Below are 19,306 nucleotides of genomic sequence, written 5' to 3' on the forward strand. Positions count from 1 at the left end.
ACTAGTGAGGTGCAGATTTGCTCACTAGTTAACTAGTGTGCCCTAAAGTGCCCACTAGTTAACTAGTAAGGTGCAAAAAGCATCACTAGTTAACTTGTAAAGTGCAGATATGCTCACTAGTGTACTAGTGGGCCCCAAAATGCCAACTAGTTAACTAGTAGGGTGCGGATTTGCTCACTAGTTAACTAGTGAGGCACAGATATGCTCACTAGTTAACTAATGAAGTGCAGATTTGCTTACTAGTTAACTAGTGAGGCGCGGATTTGCTCACTAGTTAACTAGTGAAGTGCGGATTTGCTCACTAGTTTACTAGTGAGGTGCGTATTTGCTCACTAGTTAACTAGTGAGGTGCGGATTTGCTCACTAGTTAACTAGTGAGGTGCAGATATGCTCACTAGTTAACTAGTGCGCACAAGATGCACACTAGTTACTGTTTTTGGAGCAATCTAGTTTACTTGTTATGTAAAAATGTGTTCTTACTAGTTAACTAGTGACAAATTTACCTTCACTAGTTAACTAGTTGACATATTTGGCCTTTCTAGTTCACTTGTAATGGGACAGGACGCACTCACTAGTTAACTAGTGAGCATATCTGCATTATAATTTTTTCTCAGTAGCTTATAGAGGGCAAACTGAGCCTTACATGTTAAGTAGTGAACACAAAACACTGTCACTAGTTAACTAGCTGCAGAAAATGCCCCTAAAACTAGTAAATTAGTGGAATTTGAATAAATACACACTTGGCTGGCATTCTGTGTAACATGTTAACTAGTTCGATCGCCGTACTGCTCACTAGTTCCGGCCTTTACATGCAAATGAAGAAATGCAGAACAGCAATGTGACTGGTCCATTTAGGACAGAGAAACAGAGAAAGTATGGCGGACTCTGTTCAGGCTGTTCTAAGAGAAAATTTGATAAACTAAGATCGTTTGAGCACATAAATATGTTTTGACAACATTTGTAGCGAGAAAGTTGTGGTGTATTGCTGTAATCTTTGTTCAGTTAACGTGTACAGTCTTTAGTTTTCAGTTATTAGTCTGAAAAAGCCTGGAGGCGGAAGGCAGCGGCAGACAGCATGTCTGTTTCTGTTGACAGGAAAGTGCAGAAACTCCGCAGAAATCTCCGTCAGATATATTGTTTCACATTTGTACGGAAGCGACAAGTTTATAATAATAAAAAAGGCTCTATTGTACATACGTTGCTGTAAAGCCTGCCAGCACTCATGGTGTTTTGAACATATGAATTTGCAAAGGGGCTTTGACATCCAGTGCTGGTGGTCTAGTAACTAACGCGTTCGCCTGCAATGGTGATGGTCGCGGGTTCGATCCTGGTTCATATATTTTAGTTTTGTACATTATTTCACTTCTTTTCTTTTGCATAATTTTTGTATTTATGTCAACAAGAAACAAAATATGTAACGGATTAGTGGGCAGAGTCACACACACACACACACACACACACACACACACACACACACACACACACACACACACACACACACACACACACACACACACACACAAACATAACTACGGGACCCGCGATACAAACTCGTTCTGGCTGATTTCTGCCTAAAATGTAATTTAAAAAACAAATACCGTAAATCCTCTAATACAGGCCCGGGCCTGTATTTGACTCAAGCTCATCAAGCTCCAGGCCTTTATTGGAAGGAGGGCCAGTATTAGAGGCAGGCCTCTATTTCTATTTGAGCAAAATGAACTAATGGTTCACTGGAGTTTTTGACAATTAAAATTGCGCCCACATTTTCAAAGTTAAACACATCTCTTTTAACAACGGTAGTTTCTGCTTCAGCCCTCTCCCCCCTCCCCCTGCGCAGCGGCTGCAAACTCACTGATGCGCCTGCAGCCTCTCGGAGTTCCTGCTGCTCTAAACATTAAAATAATTATTTCATTTTCTGGTCCTCACTTCTGATTACATTCAATGGTGTTTGTTTGTTGCAACCACCAGGTACAAAAACTAACTTGTTTTTATTTGACTATTTTTCTGTCCTGCCTGTTTATTATCTTCCTGCATCTCCTCTCAATCCTAAAGAAAAACTGCTACCTGGGTTCATATATATTGACCTTATGAGTTACCTTTGAACTGCAGTTCTAAAAGAGCTACCGACCGCAAAAACAGTGGAGCGCTCCCTGCTTGGCGGCCGTATCATACAGTCCGAGCAATAAACGCGGAAGTTAGATCCAAACACCTGTTGTGTGGGAGAAGCATCGAAATGAACTGTTTAATCTGCCCATCATTTGTGTTGAGAGATCAGCAGTGTTTGGATCAACAAAGGGCGACTACTTTGACAGTAGAAACTGTATTTATGGCTTATTTTTGTGCATTTAAAGTTCAGCCGCCATTGATAGTTGTTAAAAGTTGTTAAACCTGTGCATATGAAACAAAAAACGCCTTTTGTTTATCGATTTATTGTGAAAAAAGGAAGTTGTGCTTGCTCCTTTTCCTGTTGGGCGGTTGTGATTTCTGTCCATTGACTGCGGAGGTGCCCCGGCGAAAATAGGATCGATTCTATTTTTGCCGGACGCCGGAACAGAGGGCGGCGCACGGCGCCGCACTGCCGGAGCACGGCCGCAGTAGTAGAATTGCTCTGATTGACTACAACGGGACCGATTTTGCTCCGGCGTTTGTGTCGGAGCGGAGCGGAGCGGAGGTAGTGGAATTTGCGTCGGAGGACAAGGTGATGCGCGCAGCGCCCCGCTCCACAGCATGCAGCAAAACGCATCAGGCGCAAATAAAAGACAGAAAACATTAAAGGAAATGAACTGACATGAACGATCGTGTGTTAAATTAGTTTTTGAGGTGGCGACACCTGATTGTGGCCATGCTCAGGAGGCAGATCTACCGACCGCGAAAACAGCGGAGCTCTCCCTGCTTGGCGGCCGCATCAGTGATCTGTGCGTCGGAGGACAAGGTGATGTGCCCCGCTCCACAGCAGCGAAACACATCAGGCGCAAATAAAAGACAGAAAACATTAAAGGAAATGAACCGACATGAACGATCGCGTGTCAGTACCTATGCTCTGACACAGCGCGTTGCCCCCCTGAGCGCAGGAGCTTGTCACCTGCTGACAGCAGGCTGCTGTCTTTTCCGAGGGCTGCATCTTGCCGGTCATTATCACGTGACAGCGACTAGTCGACGACAGGCATAAAATGTCACTATAGTGAAGTCGACTAGTTCATACAACCCCTGCTACTGCTCCCCAGAGTGTTCTGCAGCATAATCAGCATGTTCTCTTTGAACTTGATAGTGTAATGACCTGACTGGGGTTGTAAACCAGGTGCATTCTGGGTATTGTGTTATATGTGTTTCCTATCGTTCTGCTAGTTCCTATGTGTTGATTTGCGTGTTGTGTGAGTGTTATGTAAGCCACAGGGAAGGTGATGTGTCTTCTGTGGAGTGGGTTGAATTAGCATGGTTAACTGACACCGTGACTCTGTGTGGTAGGAGCATGATAGAGGATCGGTGTCTGTAGCGTTACAAAGCATTGAAGAAAAAGCCTAGTAAAGGTCTGTGTGAACCTCTACTGCCTCCTGCTGGTTGATTTGGGGACCATAACCCTGCCGCTGAGACGCTCATATTTGTTTGTTGCTACATTCCACCCGGCCACAATAAGAGACCGGCCATTATTCACCTCCGCTGACTCCGACACCGGCCAAAATTGAATACCGGCCTGTATTGGAGGATTTACGGTATACAAACGAAAAATGCCTATAAACAGAACCGCTTTAAGCTTTTTAGGTTTCTATGGCTAGTTTTTAACAAACGTACGTTTAAAACTTCGTAGCTCTCCCCATTTTCTCTTCCTGTTGAAAATCCACAGCTGGCGCGCAAAGCATGCTGGGATTACCTTGTTCTGTGAGGATACAACAGACCCATCCTCAAAATGTGGACGTGAGAATGAGTATTCCTGGAATTCGGACAGTATTCGTCGCTGCGCTGTGATGTCATCGACCTCAAAATATGCTCTTACAAGAATCCTTCCCGTGGATTTGGACGCACCCTTAGACCCACTCTCCTGTATTATAGACCTGATTTTTATGGTTTAAATGTTACGAAGCCGCCAACATTTTTCAACAACTGGGCATCATTTAATTCATTTTCAATAACATTTTGATGGATATTTCCAGATGAATGATAAAAACTACAAATTGTCTCTTTAAACAGTAGGGCCCTGGAACAATAAGTCTAAATCACTGATTTACATAGTCATTTACTTAGTTGTTGTTATGTATAATAGCGTAAATGCATATTATGTTTAATGCAAAAATATTTGTCTTAATATGAAATACAATTTTTCTTTACAGCCCTTAATAAAACTAATTCTTCCTCTTGCTTTCTGCAGTATCTTTTCGTCGACTCTACCAATGGCTACCTGTGGAATACCTTTGATTTCTGTAAGAATGTCCAGGGCTTCTCCCTCCCCTTCAAGCCAACTGACTTGCTGCTTCACTCCAGACGATCCGACCTGGTGCTTGGCTACGACAGCTTTCATCCAAATAAACAGGTAACAGCCCTCTCCAGCCGCATCTTTCAAGTTGCAATGTTGATTTAGAACTTTTAACATCTTTAGACCTCCTAATGACTTTCAAAATTTAACTGTAAAACAGGTATTTGGTTGTCTTTTTTAGGGCTGGGTGGTAAATTGAAAATGTACCGTTATCAAACTGTATGACTCTTACTGACATCATTTTGCCCATGCTCAGGGCTTCCCCCAGCACTTTATAAGCCTTGCGGCCCACCAGGCTTTGCTTGCCCACCCGCCAGGCTAAGCATGGCCTCATCTAGGTGTCGTACTCGCGGGGGCCGGGCTTTCTCAGTCCTAGCACCGTCACTCTGGCTGTCCCCATCTCTGCCAGTCTTTAAGAGTCGCCTAAAAACACACCTCCTCCGCTTGGCGTTTCCTGTTTGATTTTGGCCCTCTTTTATGTTGAATTTATTTCACAGTTTTCATTGGTTCACTCAATCCATTGTTTTACAAATTTGTCCTGTACCACAATGTTTCACCTTTTTTTGTAATTTGTATTTTGTAATTAGAATAGCTTTTATTTTTGATTTATTCAATATATTTACCTTCTACTATACCATGTTCAGCTCCTTGGGGGTCCTGACAGGGTTGCGGAAGGCGCTTTATAAATAAAGCTTTGATTGACTGATTGATTGATTGATTAAGCATCATGCCCCGGCCCCCTCCCCGACCCTACCATGTCCGCTGACATGACAACACGAACGGCGAAACGAAACTAGAGCCTTCCATCAGCTGATACTGTTGAGAAACAGCAGCGGAACGTGTGCAACACCCCCCGCTCTCACGGAGGAGCGCTGTGGGACGGAACGTGCAAACCCAACACCCCCCCGCCCCCTGACGGGCGACGCCGCCAGGCTTAACTCATTTTCTGGGGAAATCCCTGCATGCTGGTATGTCTGGTATGTAAAAATGAAAAAACATGAGTAGTTCACTGATGTCCCTTTAAGAAGTTGTGACACAGATTAGTGGAGTTCGCATCACAGCTAGTCAGATGGAGTCACGTGACTCCGCCCCATGCAGTCTGTAACAAGAAAGGAGAAACGAGGAAAGGGAGACTGATTCAAATATGGAAGCAGTGGGCTTCAGCTCGTAGCTTCCCAAATCATGCGGCAGCTCTCTGCGCAATGTCACTTGCTGCTCGGGTCACAGCCATGAGCAATAATCAGCGGGCTGTAAGCGGGAGCGGTGATGGCTTCGTCAATCATTTGGCAATGTTATGGATTCAGCAAGAACAATGTGATGAAATCTGTGCAGAAAGACTGTATTACTAAGTCAAGGTAGGTAAAACACTTTCTAGAGAACGTGAGTACTTCACAACTCAAATGTGACAATATTCAAATGATGCAGCTCATTTTAATATATTATGTATGTAATATATTTAGAAGAAGTGATTGCATCTTAAATACTTTGTTTGCAGGATATTTTAATCATTTTACTTTTCTACTTGTTCAGTTTTGCTTGTTTTTTTAATCAATCTGAATAACTTAAAGCGTTTTGTACTTAGCTGGAAGTTATTAAAAATCGAAATAAAAAATAATTGCGATTAACAGATCTGGGGGAATAATACTATCAATAAAACTGGTGGTGGAGCAATTATACTGCCATAGTCCCATCTAGTGGACAACTTTTATTTTTGGGCGGGTACTTGCGTTCTATTTATCGTAATCGAGGTGAACTCCTCAATATACCATGATAGTGATTAGAGACCATATCCCCCAGCCCTTATATACATATATACTTCTCATAAAGTCCTGGGTGTACAGGTATGCATGCATGACAAAAATTACGTACCTGCGCTGAGATATTTACTTGAGTACCTCATTGAAGTTATTATGGGGAGATGGCGATGAAAACGTTAAGTGCCATCCTGTAACCAAAGGGTTTCAGATTCGGGCCCCACTCAGTCTATCGCAGTTGTTGACACTCCACATGTCTTGCTGGTTGGAGGGAACCAGCAGTGCCTAGTGTGTATGGCAGCCCAACCTCTGTCAGTTAGTCCCACCACTAACAGATGTGATACCACAATGTCACCTGAGTACTCGTTGAGCTGCAGATAAACATTAATTAATCAGTTTGTCAATTTGTTCAGTCACTCATTCATTCATACATCCCTTGATGTACCTGGGCCCTCATTTATCAAACGTTCATAGAAACTGTCCTTTATTCCTTGCTACGAATGAAATTTATAATGTGTAGACAAACAGTCAAAACAAATAAATGAATGAATAATAAATAACTGAATATTACATTTAAGGAGTCGTTCTGTTTGGAGTTTTATTTGGAAATGTCGTCTGAGAGAGCAGCCGCTTCTGAGCTCTCATTCAGCCTGGCTACCTTGACAAGGCGGCATGTATGATCGGGGAGCGGAGGAGGTTCTGGGGGGTTCTCGTAATTGTAAAATAAAATATGAACTGGAATCGGATTCATGTGGTTTGTCTGTCGCTCCACAATGGGTCCCAAATCACAGCATAGCTCTAGAAGGATCTCCTTCGTGGAGATCAGTGCGCTCATGGAGGACGTGTTCCCTCCAGAGTGCAGGCTCTGTTTAGTCCTCCAACACAGATCTGCCATGATATGATGTCAGATTCCTGTTGGTCACATGAGTTTTTTATTGGTTTTAGCACCAATTATGTGAGAAAGCTGTTTTTCCACCAACATAATTATTTACTGTGTAAAATGCTTTATGGATGAGGAACATGTGTGGATGACTGAGACCTTCACTACTGCAGTTCCCCCATTCTACCACTAGATGCTGTTCCTATATATAGGGTGTTTCTCAATGTCAAGGTGCCTGGCCTTGCAAGGCGATGTCTTGCGAGGCCAGGCGCCTTGCTTACGAGGACACTGTCCTTCCTTTGTCAAAGAAAAAGGTTAAATGGAACAGACTTGCATCACATGACCGCGGCTTTCGCGGCGGTCATATAACGCCACGTGACACGGGAGATAACTTTATATTTTATATGTATTAGTTTCAATATAATTATATAGCTATCCTTTTATTTTTTAAATTGTGTATATATTTGTTAAATTAAATAAATATGTGAGCTACTACCCGCTAGCCACCGAAGCTGCAACTACTAAGCCGACGAAGTAGCAGCCGGCTTCTGATCCGCCGTCCTTTTGAAAATACCGTGGTGTATTCTGGATAATTTTTGACCAAGGCTAGGCTACAAGACACCTTTTGTGTATCCTTGCACAGCTAGCTAAACGGCTAACAAACAGAGAACACATGCCTGGGTAAAACATGAACATTGGAACACGTCTTGGCGGTTGCTGATGATGTATCTCCTAGGCAACCGGGGCAGGACCAAGACATCAAGGCTAGGTTCCTTGGCATTGTGAAACACCCATGGTCAGAGCGGTTTTTAGATTCAGGAACATTTCAAAGCACAAGTACACATTGGTAAATACTATACAATGCATAAAATCGTTCCTACACACAAAATACGCACAGTTCCGTAAGTACAGTTGATAAAACAGGTCACTGATGTTTAGTATGATGTACCTAGATTAGAAGCTTCAGTTCCAGCTGATATTGACCCAGTGTTGTACTTCTCACACATGTAACAGCAAACATGTAGAAATGAGCTTGACCTACATTTTACTGTGCACCCCATCCTCCTCTATTCCTTCTCACCCTTTTCTCCTGGTTTCTTCCTCATCTTGTCTCATCTTCTCTGCCCTCCTGTAGCTGTGGAAATCAGACGATTTTGGGGAGACGTGGGTTTTGATCCAGGAGCACGTGAAGGCCTACTTTTGGTAAGACATGATCCGTTTGGGCTTTAGACACATAGACCTTGTGCTGATGTAGGAGTGTATTTTGTTATTAAATAACATAACAGGCACCAAGTCTGCATTTACTTGACATAAAATCAGAACAAAAGGATGAATTCAGTCTTTCAGAAAATGCCAGAATGAGTTCCTGTTCACATCAGGTTGATGCTGGTGAAAACCTCACACAGTTTCATCTCCTGATTACTGAATGATTTCAAACAGTGTTCTGTAAATATTTGTTTCCCTCATCAGCCCATCGTCTCATCGTTTTTGCCTTTCTGAAGAGTTTGGTTCACACACAGTTTCGTGTCGTGTAAAGAGCATGGCATGAACCCTCAATCAGTGTTACCAGATCTATGAAACCAGGAACAAAAGCACCAACTGGGTTGTAGAAAAGGATATCAGTGCTCACATTTCAGTCAACAAGCCCTCAGACTGTAGAAACTGTTAATAAGCAGACATAACTCCCAACTCATTCTTTCTGCTGACTTCTGGCTTTAATACCTAACATTTATGCAGTTTTCATGTTAAGTTAAAATATCTCATCTCCTGTCAAATAAATAAAACAAATAACTAATTAATTGCACAATTTTCTGTAATTAATCATCATAAATCTCAATTACTCGATCAATAGCCTGGCTGCAATCACATCTTTTAAACTTGTAGCAGACATTTGTGCAATATAATGAAGCAAACACAGAATAAAAACCAAGAATGTATAAAATAAAAGAAAATTTCAGTAGTTTCTTTTAAACTGTAAGCACAGGTTCTCTACTGTGAAATGCAACTTTATAAAAAGGAAGCGTGAAGGTCATCAACAGTGACTCAAATTAAAGACATCAATCTGGTCTGGAAGTAATACTGAACCCAGGGCTAAATTTTAAACTGCAACCAATTAACTCACTCACTGCCAGCCGTTTCCTGATCGGTAAGCCCTTCGCTTCCAACATTTTCACGTTTTTTTAAGAGTCCCAGAACGTTTCACTCTATGAGGATGTCAACTCCAAAACAACCAAAACAAAGAGTAGACCCACCTCTTACATCAGGAAGAATCTGCACGTTTCGAGCTTTATCCATTCTTTCATAATCCGTTGTTGAATTGTGATCGGTAGAAGCTTTTCCGGTTCGCGCCTCACGTTTTTTTTACAGCAGCGGCCCAAAACGATCTCCTAACACATGGATCTTCTGCTTCTTGATCACGTGACGTGTGCGGATGAAGATCGGCTTTAGAGCTGGGATGTTTGTTCTCACGGCACGGGGGTTCGTTCCCACGCCCACACACTAAGTTGACTAAAGTCGTCATTTGCAGTGAATGGTTGGATTTAAAATGACGACTTTTGTCGTCATTGGCAGTTAACGACTTAAGGCAATTAAAGTAAGATATTAGCTTAGTAAGCATAATAATTTCTTATATAATCTAACAATAATAAAAATGGTAATAGCAAAATATGTAACATTATGTCAGCTGAATTTCAAAAGGGTACACAAGAGGCAATGTAAAACACTGTATTTAAGAACAGAGAAAATTCACAAATGCTACTTATGGAAACACAGAGAGAATGGAAGGTGGGGGGGGAGATCATACTTGAGGACAGAGGTAGAACACACACACACACACACACACACACACACACACACACACACACACACACACACACACACACACACACACACACACACACACACACACACACACACACACACACACACACACACACACAAATTGCTTGACTGGTAACTGAATTCTGCTTAGCAAATTGTGCACGTTTTGTCCAACAAGCCATCAGATACCTTAAACTTGCCATGCTAGCAACTGTTAGCCATAGTAGCATGGTATGGCTGCTCACAAGTTGAAAGGCCAGGTTAAAAGTAGTTAAATGAACTGCATGAATTACACACACCCCAAAATCGAATAATACAGCTGTGACTCAACTGGACGTTGGAGAAATGGAAACAGGAGACCTGAAAGGAAAAAAGGACAACATGACTGAGATGGCGGCGTTAATTCGTACCATAATGAGGGAAGAATTGGCTGCGGTTCTGAGCAAACTGGGCGCGGTCAGTGAGGGCATCTCTGTGTGCATGAGGAAACTGGGTGAAGTGGATGAAGCTTTATCGGGCATGGATGTCCGCATAACAAAGTTGGAATCCATTTGTGAACAGCTCCATAGGGACAACAAGGAGTTAAAGAATAAGGCTGAGCGATTCGATATGCACAATCGGATATACAACTTGCGTGTGTTTGGTCTAACAAATGGTATTGAAGAGAGTAATCCTACCCACTATATGTCCATCATGTTTAAAGAAATATTTGGTGACAAGTTGCAACTGGAGGTGGAAGTGGAGAATGCACACCGCATAGGATCAATGGGAAAAGCAGCGGACAGAGTGATGATGGTGAGGCTTTAAAACTTTGCAACAAGAGAGGAGATTCTAAAGCTATCCAAAAAACTGGGGTGTTGGAATTTCAAGGAATGAAGCTGCGCATTTTCCCGGATCTGACGGCGGAGATGGCCAAGAGACGAGCAAGCTTCAACGACATCAGGAGCGAATTGTGAAAAGCTGGGGTGAGACATGTCATAATTCATCCAGCCACATTGATAATAACTTTCAAAGGTGAAACTAAAAAAAATGTATGGATAGAAGTGTGGCAGAGACATATGTTAAGACTACAATCAGACCAGAGAAAGCACAATGTGGAACATAAAAATGCATGGTAATGCATATATTAAGCCGGGTTGGGTTCTGTTAAGCTTGCTTTAGTTGAAAGAGGAGTTCTGTCATGAATTCTTGAGTTGGCTCAGCTGACGCATTGTCTGTGTATTACATTACAATGGTTAAGAAATGTGTGTGGGTGTGTGGTGAGTCTGGGGTGCGGATGAGAATGTCTTGTGTTGGGATAAAGTGGGATTACTTAGTGTGTATTTGTTTAAAAGCCCAAAACGTGTTAAAAGCAGTTGTTATAGAAAAAACCCAAATATTTTATAAGGATGAGTAAAGATGATGTAAGGATTCTGAAAGGTGGATTTAAAATGGCTCATCTGAATATTTGTAGTTTAAGAAACAAGGCACAAGAAGTATCTGAGATTATAAAGGACTATAATTTACAGGTATTAGTGTTATCAGAAACACATCTGGATATTTTAATAAACAGTACTGTATTAAATGTCAAGGGATATAACATTTATAGACAAGATAGGAATTTATATGGTGGAGGAGTAGCGTGTTATGTTCAAAGTGAAATATTAGTAAAGATTCGTAGTGATCTGAATGTTTTAGGAGTGGAAGTGATCTGGTTAGAGCTTCAGTTGCCACATTTGAAAACTATTCTCGTGGGTAGTTGTTATAGACCACCAAATGCATCTGTAATGTATTTAGACTCAATATGTGAAATGTTGGACAGAGTATGTGAAAGAGTACATGATATTTACTTCTTAGGAGATTTCAACATTGATTGGAATTCTACAACTTGTGCTTTGAGGAATAAATTGTACTCAGCGGCTCTTACGTGCAATTTGACACAGATGGTCTCACAACATACAAGAGTAAATGTAAAAGCTGATGGTTCTCAATCAGCAACTTTAATTGATTTATTATTTACAAATATGAGTCAGGTGTGTTCAAACGCAGTTTCAATCCCGGTAGGCTGCAGTGATCGTAATTTAATTGTAATTAGAAGGACAACAAAAGTATCTAAATCAGGCCAAAGATTTATAGTGAAGAGGACCTTTCGAAAATTTGAAGAAAATGACTTTTTAGAGGATGTGAAAAATGGAAAAGAGTAAATTATGAGCGTGACCCAAATAGTGCTGTGGAGGTTTTCAATGAGTTAATAGGAAAGCATTTAGATAAACATGCTCCTATAACGAAGATAGGTGTAAGAAGTAACTCAACCCCTTGGCTAGACCAAGAGTTGAAGGAGTTTATGACTCAAAGAAACACAATTAAAGAGAATGCAATTAAATATGATGATGTGGCATTGTGAAATAAATATCGCAAATTGAGAATTTATGTTACCAAACTAAATAAAAGTAAGAAGAGAATCTATTATCAAAATAAAATTAAAGAATCAAAAATGGATAATGCATGTATATGGGGTACATTAAATGAACTATTGGGAAAGAAAGCTACAACAATTCCACTTTTTTGGAAGTCCATGGGGTCTTTATTACAAAACCAAAACATATCGCCACACATTTAAGCAAATTCTTTAAGGACAAAATTCAAACCGGGAAATCTTCCATGAATCAAAAACAGGGTAATGAAATTTCATGCAGAATGATAAAAAAGATGATGGGGAGTAAAGGATGTACATTTAAATTTGAAAAAATTACTGATCAGACTGTTAAGAAGATTTTGCTATCTAGTAAAGATACACAATCAGGCATTGATAATATTGAGGTAAGGCTCTTGAAGTTAACAGCAGTCTTTGTTTCCCCCACTGTTCTTCACAATGGAAAAAGGCAAAAATGGTTCCGCTGATTAAAAACAATAAAGAGCCATTTTCAAGTCAAAATAGTAGACCAATCTATTACCAGTCTATTACCTGCCTTGAGTAAAATCATGGAGAGGGTAGTTTATGAACAAATTCAGAGTTATTTCTTGGTGAATGGGTTAAATACAATATATCAACATGCATATAAAAGGGAGCACTCAACCACCACAGCATTAACTCAGATAACAGATGATTGGTTGCAAGAAATTGACAATGAAAACCTAGTTGGAAATGTGCTGTTTGATTTAAGGGCAGCTTTTGATGTTTTAGACCATAACATGCTTCTTAAAAAGTTGAAGTGTTATGGATTCGAACCTTCTTCTGTAAAATTGATTGACAGTTATCTCTGTAATCGAGAGTATACAGTTTATTTTAATGGCAGCTATTCTGAGACTGAAAGGATGTGTTGTGGAGTGCCCCAAGGTAGTTGTTTAGGACCTTTGTTGTTTTCCATTTTTATGAATGACTTGCCTATGGTGTTGGATCGTGCCACAATGGCAATTTATGCAGATGATATTACATTATACTCACCAGCAAAAACAGTATTACAACTTAATACTGTTCTAAATAAGGAACTAGAATCTGTTAAAAGGTGGATCACAGCAAACAATTTGATAATAAACACAAATAAGACTGAATGTATGGTCATAGGATCCAGACACTTTTTAAAAACGAATCCACTCTTAAGCTTGACCTTAGATGGTACTATTATTGAACAGGTTGATGAGTTTAAGGTATTGGGTGTTATTGTTGATAATAAACTATCCTGGGTGAATCAGATTAACTACCTGTTGAAAAAAATGGGAAGAAGTATGGCTATTATCAGATGTTGTAGGAAATTCATTCCATTTCACTTAATTAAGAAACTAGTTCAGTCATTGGTGCTTTCACACTTAGATTATGCCTTTGTTCTTTGGTCCAACACCAATGAAAATTGTCTAGACAAGTTACAAATTGCACAAAACAAGGCAGCGCGCATGTTATTGGGGAGTAATTTATTCCACCTTGTCTTTTTTCGCGGATAAACATTATTATTCCACAAGACAAAGTATGCATGGACAATGTGTGTTACCTACGTACAGAACAAATCAAATGCAGAAAACTGTGGTCTGTCGTGCAATGGTGCTATGGAATGGACTACCAGGATTTCTGTTGAGGGAAATTGATAAAAAAATGTTTTCAGAAAAAACTCCAAATATTTCTATTTTCCCAAAGATAATGTCAAGCTAAACATCTTCTGAAGTGAGCTGTATTTTAAATTTTAAGAATGTATTTTGTTATGTTTGGTCTTTTGAGAATTGAACTGTGATTTTTCTACACTGGAATATAATGTTGAAATTAGTTGTGTGTGTGTGTGTGTGTGTGTGTGTGTGTGTGTGTGTGTGTGTGTGTGTGTGTGTGTGTGTGTGTGTGTGTGTGTGTGTGTGTGAGTGACTGTGTGTGTATGTGTATGGTCATGTATGAATGATGTGCACAATCTGTGTACCGTAATTTCCGCACAATAGAGCGCACCTCAATATAAGCCGCACCGGGCTAAAAGCCGCAGATATCTACTGAACTGAAAACGTAGTTTAACTGAACGTAACTGAACTGATCAGTATCAAACAAAACAGAAAAGTTATTGATTAGTTTATTCATCATCCTCCTGCGCACTGAAACCACTGAAGTCATCATCTTCTTCAGTGTCGGAGCTGAACAGCCTCAGAAGAGCTTTGTCACATACCTTTTCTGTGGCGATGTCAGCGTCGCTGTCATCATCCCGGGGTGAAGCTGGGAAAACAAGCAGCGCCGTTTTACTGTGAAAAAAATCCTCCTGGGTGCTTTCCGTAGCACTCCTTTAACCATTCCTTCATTAGACTTTCCAGCATCCATCCTTTCTGGTTGACTAAAGCCGCACCTCATTATAAGCCGCATGGTTCAAAGAGTGGGAAAAAGTAGCGGCTTATAGTCCGGAAAATACGGTATATGTATAAAATGTAATGACTGTATGAGATGAGACCCCAGGAAGAATAGCGGCTGTATGTCAGCAGCTAATGGGGACCTTAATAAACAAACAAACAAACTTAATTTTTTTTTTATCTCCACATTAATTCATTTTGACGGCACTAATTTAAACGTAAAACAAAACGGCAACATCTATTATTGAAATACTCTTGGTTTGAGTTTTATCTTCAGCTCAATGCAGTGCAATGTAGAAGAAGGCTTTACAAAGCTTGTCCTTTCTTCCCCCACTTTCTCTTTGTTAAGAGTCTACTGAGTCAGTCACAGTCCAGTGAAGATGGCTGGATAGCAGCCCACTCCTGCTGTCCTTGAAGTGTTTCATGTTCATCATTTTACTGTAGGCTGGAGGTGACGGGAGGCAGCTCCTCAGTCAGGGTCTGTCAGCACTATTTCTTTGAAGCTTCATTTAACATGTCAGGGCCCATATGCTGTTTTTTGACATGTTTATTGGCCAGCTTCCTCCCCGAGCAGATTGATGTCATGTGCTGTCATTCAGGTAGAAAGCTCATTTTTATTTCTATTTCTGTCCAGATCCATCAGACATCAGAGCCACTGACGGACTATTGCATCTAAACTAATTGCTTCTCACCAGGCACTTTGTAACCTTATAAAGAAAACGGCAGTTTGTTAGTAGACTGAGTTAAAATTTTAATATAATTTAACAGGACCTTTGACTAAAAGTGGCAGATTTCTGTGAAAAACACATTATCAGCTAATTCTGATCAACAAGAGCCAATCATCTGTAACTCATACTTTGTAGACAGCAGAGACCCTCTGAGCAGCACCTGCTGCTTCTTCTCTTCTTCGGGGCGACGGTGGCACAGGAGTTAAGTGCTCGCCCTGTAATCGGAAGGTTGCAGGTTCGAGCCCCGCTCAGTCTGTCGCAGTCGTTGTGTCCTTGGGCAAGACACTTAACCCACGTTGCCTGCTGGTGGTGGTCGGAGGGACCGGTGGCGCCAGTGCTCGGCAGCCTCGCCTCTGTCAGTGCGCCCCAGGGCAGCTGTGGCTACATCGTAGCTCATCCCCACCAGTGTGTGAATGTGTGTGTGTGTGAATGGGTGAATGACTGATTGTGTTGTAAAGCGCCTTGAGGGGTTCCAGGACTCTAGAAGGCGCTATATCAAATGCAGGCCATTTACTTATTCACAGAACAGTTCGTAACAGAGACGCTTTCCTTTGCATAAGACAGTTAATTTGTGCGCGCTACCTCATCCCTGCTTTCACAGCAATCACAGCTACACTTCCCGCCTGTCTCACATCAGTCAGATGCATTCAGTGTGTGTGCGCGTGCACTTGCCATGCTTGTGTATACATCTTTGTTGTTTTAGCAGCCGGAGGTAGGATGAGGGCTGTGGATGCGTTCTGTGTTACTCACTCCGGCTCTTCCATGAGGGACCTGGCTCCCATTGTCCCTCTTCAAAGAGCCAGCTTTAAAATGGCTTTCACATCTAGGCTGGCACGGCGCAGCCCTGGTAGGTTAATTGTCTTCGCATCTGGGTAATATGAGCATTTAGTGTCCTCAGCTGACCTTTTTTTTTTTTTGGACCTGCTCTGCAGCAGTCCGCTTTGTGCAAAGCTGACCCAACACACCCACTAGCGGTTGATTGGCTGGTTGAAGTTCAGGCCTACCTGAAGAACCCTTGAAAGTTAAAGAGGGAGAGGGAGAGAGATTCATTAGCATTTTCTACAGTAGTAGATTGTGACGTAATGCCGCAAAGCACTCTGGGATGCAGGGTCATACAAGCAAGCGGGTATTTATTACACTTTCCTACAGGTCTGAGTAGCTTTGATCTGGCTAAAGTTGTTTTTTGGTGTCCTAAGATTTTCAAACCGTAAGAAACTAAGCTCTGCTGCAGAGGGAGGTGCTAGTTGGACTAGTTACCCAGATCGGTCGTCAGAGCGAACTTTTTATTTTTATTTACCCTTTTCCAAAGTCGGGTAAGGTCCGCGACCAAATGAAACAGCTGAAAAGGGAAATGTTTGTTGGTTGAGTGCAGCATCCTCTGTCAGCTGCAGAGCTGTCAGTCAGTTTGGTTACCTTGGCAACACATATATGTTCCTCGTAACTACAATGTTATGTTTGTGGAGCAGAGTGGGAGGAAGCTCTGACGGGTACCCTGGGGGATTTTCCAGGTTGTCCGTGACACTCACCTGTTTGCTTTGTTGAAGCTGAGAATAAATCAAGAAAGCAAACAAACAAGGCCAGACACCCTTAAAACGCCACAGTTTTCATAATGGCATAATGTGGCTCAGTGATGAAAGTGAGATGCCTCATCTTTCTGCTATCTCACGTTGGAAGGTCCTAAAGTTTTCAGTATTTCAATATGGAGTAGAATCGGATTAGTCTGCTGCTCCACCAAGGGTCCTAAATCACGGAATAGCTCCACTAGGATCTCCTTTGAGGACGGGGTATCTGGTCAGGAGCCACTTTGTCTCACCAAGCAGATCAGCGCGCTCACCAAAGACACGTGGAGTGCACGCTCTGCCAAATCCTACTATAAAGCATGATAAGCCATGCTATGATGTCCAAGTCCTGTCGGTCTTAGAGGGTCCAACACCAATTATGCATTAAAGCTGTTTCTCCACAGATTATTTGGCAAAATATAATTTCTAGCTGAGGAACACACGTGGATGACCTTCAGTGTTGCAGTTCCCCTCTTCTACTACTAGACGCCGTTCATACGCTTGGTCCACACTGTTCCTCTTCAGGAACATGTCTACGCACAAAGACAAAATGGTAAATACCACACAACTCACAAAATACACACAGATCTGTGTGTGATAACAGTTGATAAATGAGGGCATGGGAATTCAAGCAGCTTATTTTGTCTCATTTAAAAAATGTCCTTTTATAGTTTTAATGCAAAATATTTTTTGTTCATTTTAACTGTAGCACTTATTATGATGGCTGGCTCCATTCACACTTTGATTTTCCTGTAAATGCAAAGTTTTGATCAGAGAGCAGGTGGCTTTTGTTACAGAAAGGGAAAAGTCACTTTCAGGAGCACAAATGAAATACTGAAAAAATCAGCAAATTGTGAGAACCTGCAGGAGGAGATGAGGACATAAGGAGCAGTGATTAAGCCAGAGGAAGGAGCAGAGACAGCTTACGAATAGCACTCCGAGCACTCACAAGCCGGACAGTGTCCATCAGTGAAACAGGGATCTTTGAATGAAGGCCAGAGAAGCCGAGCTGAGCGGAGACACAGCTCCCTCTGTTCAGCTCTCCAGACTCTAGGAGGAAACACGCTGCTCTGGAGGGCTGAAACTCCTTCATTCATTCCAGCTCACTATCTGTGCCATGGTTTCTCAGCAACATTTGCTGTACACTTTAGCCATTTTGTTTGACCATGTTGATACGTCCCTCTTCTTATTTTACAAATACAAACACAAAAGATGTTTCCCAGGATTATTTTGTACAAAATAATTTTGCCGTCTGCAGAGTAATAGTGCTGCATTGGGTTGTGCCGTAGCCACAATAAGGGAGAATTTACTTTATTATTACCAGTAAAACCCTATAGGGAGAGACTTCTTAATTCTCCACAGAGATATGACTCATGTCTCAAATCAAAATGCACATTTTCATCTTATCAGGTCAACGGGCCGAAGCATCTGGAAACGTGAAGTGGGTTTACCGAGACGGGACTTGGAGGCTTTGCAGGCTGGATCATTTTAGTCCTGCGGCTGGGAACACAGAGCAACAAGGGCGGCAGCATCGGCCAATTTGTCACTCTGTCAGTGGAACACGTTAGCAAAGAGCTGGTTGTGAGGAACAAAGCCGCTTGAGAGGACCCACAGTCAGACGTTATGACCCAGACTGGCTGTTTAGACTGTAAATGAAACCAAATGAAAAATACAATAAAAGCTTGAGGTGCTTTAGTTATCAGGTGTTCCACCAGAACGTGTCCTTGCCCGTGGCTGACTGGCTGACAAGTGACTCTGCTGTAAAGGCCCAACAGGACCACTGCTGTAAGGTCTGGCCATCACACAAAGCTTCGAAGAAAGTGATGAGTCATCAGCAGGCCTGTGCTGAGCTAGGATTTCACTGAAGCGTTCGGTAGTCTGGAGGCGATATCCAATTTCAATAAAATTAATTTAAACACAGTAATGAATCCAAACAGCTCTGTTGTGAAATTGGTTTATTCTAAAGCAGCAGCTGCATTGTGAAGGTGGAAGGAATCAGCTATGTTAGATGAACTTTCAGAGTAGCAACAAATGATTCTGTGTGACATTTACTGTTTGTGTTGGAGTTTCCTCATTTTCTGGTCAGATTTAAGGCAGTTGCTGCATCACGGTGGTTACATTAGGCAGTATTCTTTTAGGGTTTGAGGAATCAAAAGAACAAAGTTTCAGTATATTGGGACAGAAACCATCTCTTCTACCAGATAAAAAGGTACTATGGCGTTTGAATGTGGTGTATTTTAATCTCATAGATTTTTTAAATCCTGCAACATTAATTTAGTTTGTGAAACAGCTTCTTCCCCCTCTGG

The 19,306-nt window shown here is 41.6% G+C and overlaps 1 protein-coding gene across 1 annotated transcript in view; it reads left to right on the forward strand.

Annotated features, from left to right (window-relative positions):
- Positions 1-19,306, forward strand: part of sorl1 (sortilin-related receptor, L(DLR class) A repeats containing) — a 143,852-nt gene that overhangs the window by 33,274 nt on the left and 91,272 nt on the right. The window contains exons 4-5 of the mRNA XM_054742910.2: positions 4,364-4,525; positions 8,238-8,305. Of these exons, the coding sequence (XP_054598885.2) occupies positions 4,364-4,525; positions 8,238-8,305 (230 nt within the window). The remainder of the gene's footprint in view (positions 1-4,363; positions 4,526-8,237; positions 8,306-19,306) is intronic.

This window comes from Nothobranchius furzeri, chromosome 13 (assembly GCF_043380555.1).
Source record: "Nothobranchius furzeri strain GRZ-AD chromosome 13, NfurGRZ-RIMD1, whole genome shotgun sequence".
Classification (NCBI taxonomy): domain Eukaryota; kingdom Metazoa; phylum Chordata; class Actinopteri; order Cyprinodontiformes; family Nothobranchiidae; genus Nothobranchius; species Nothobranchius furzeri.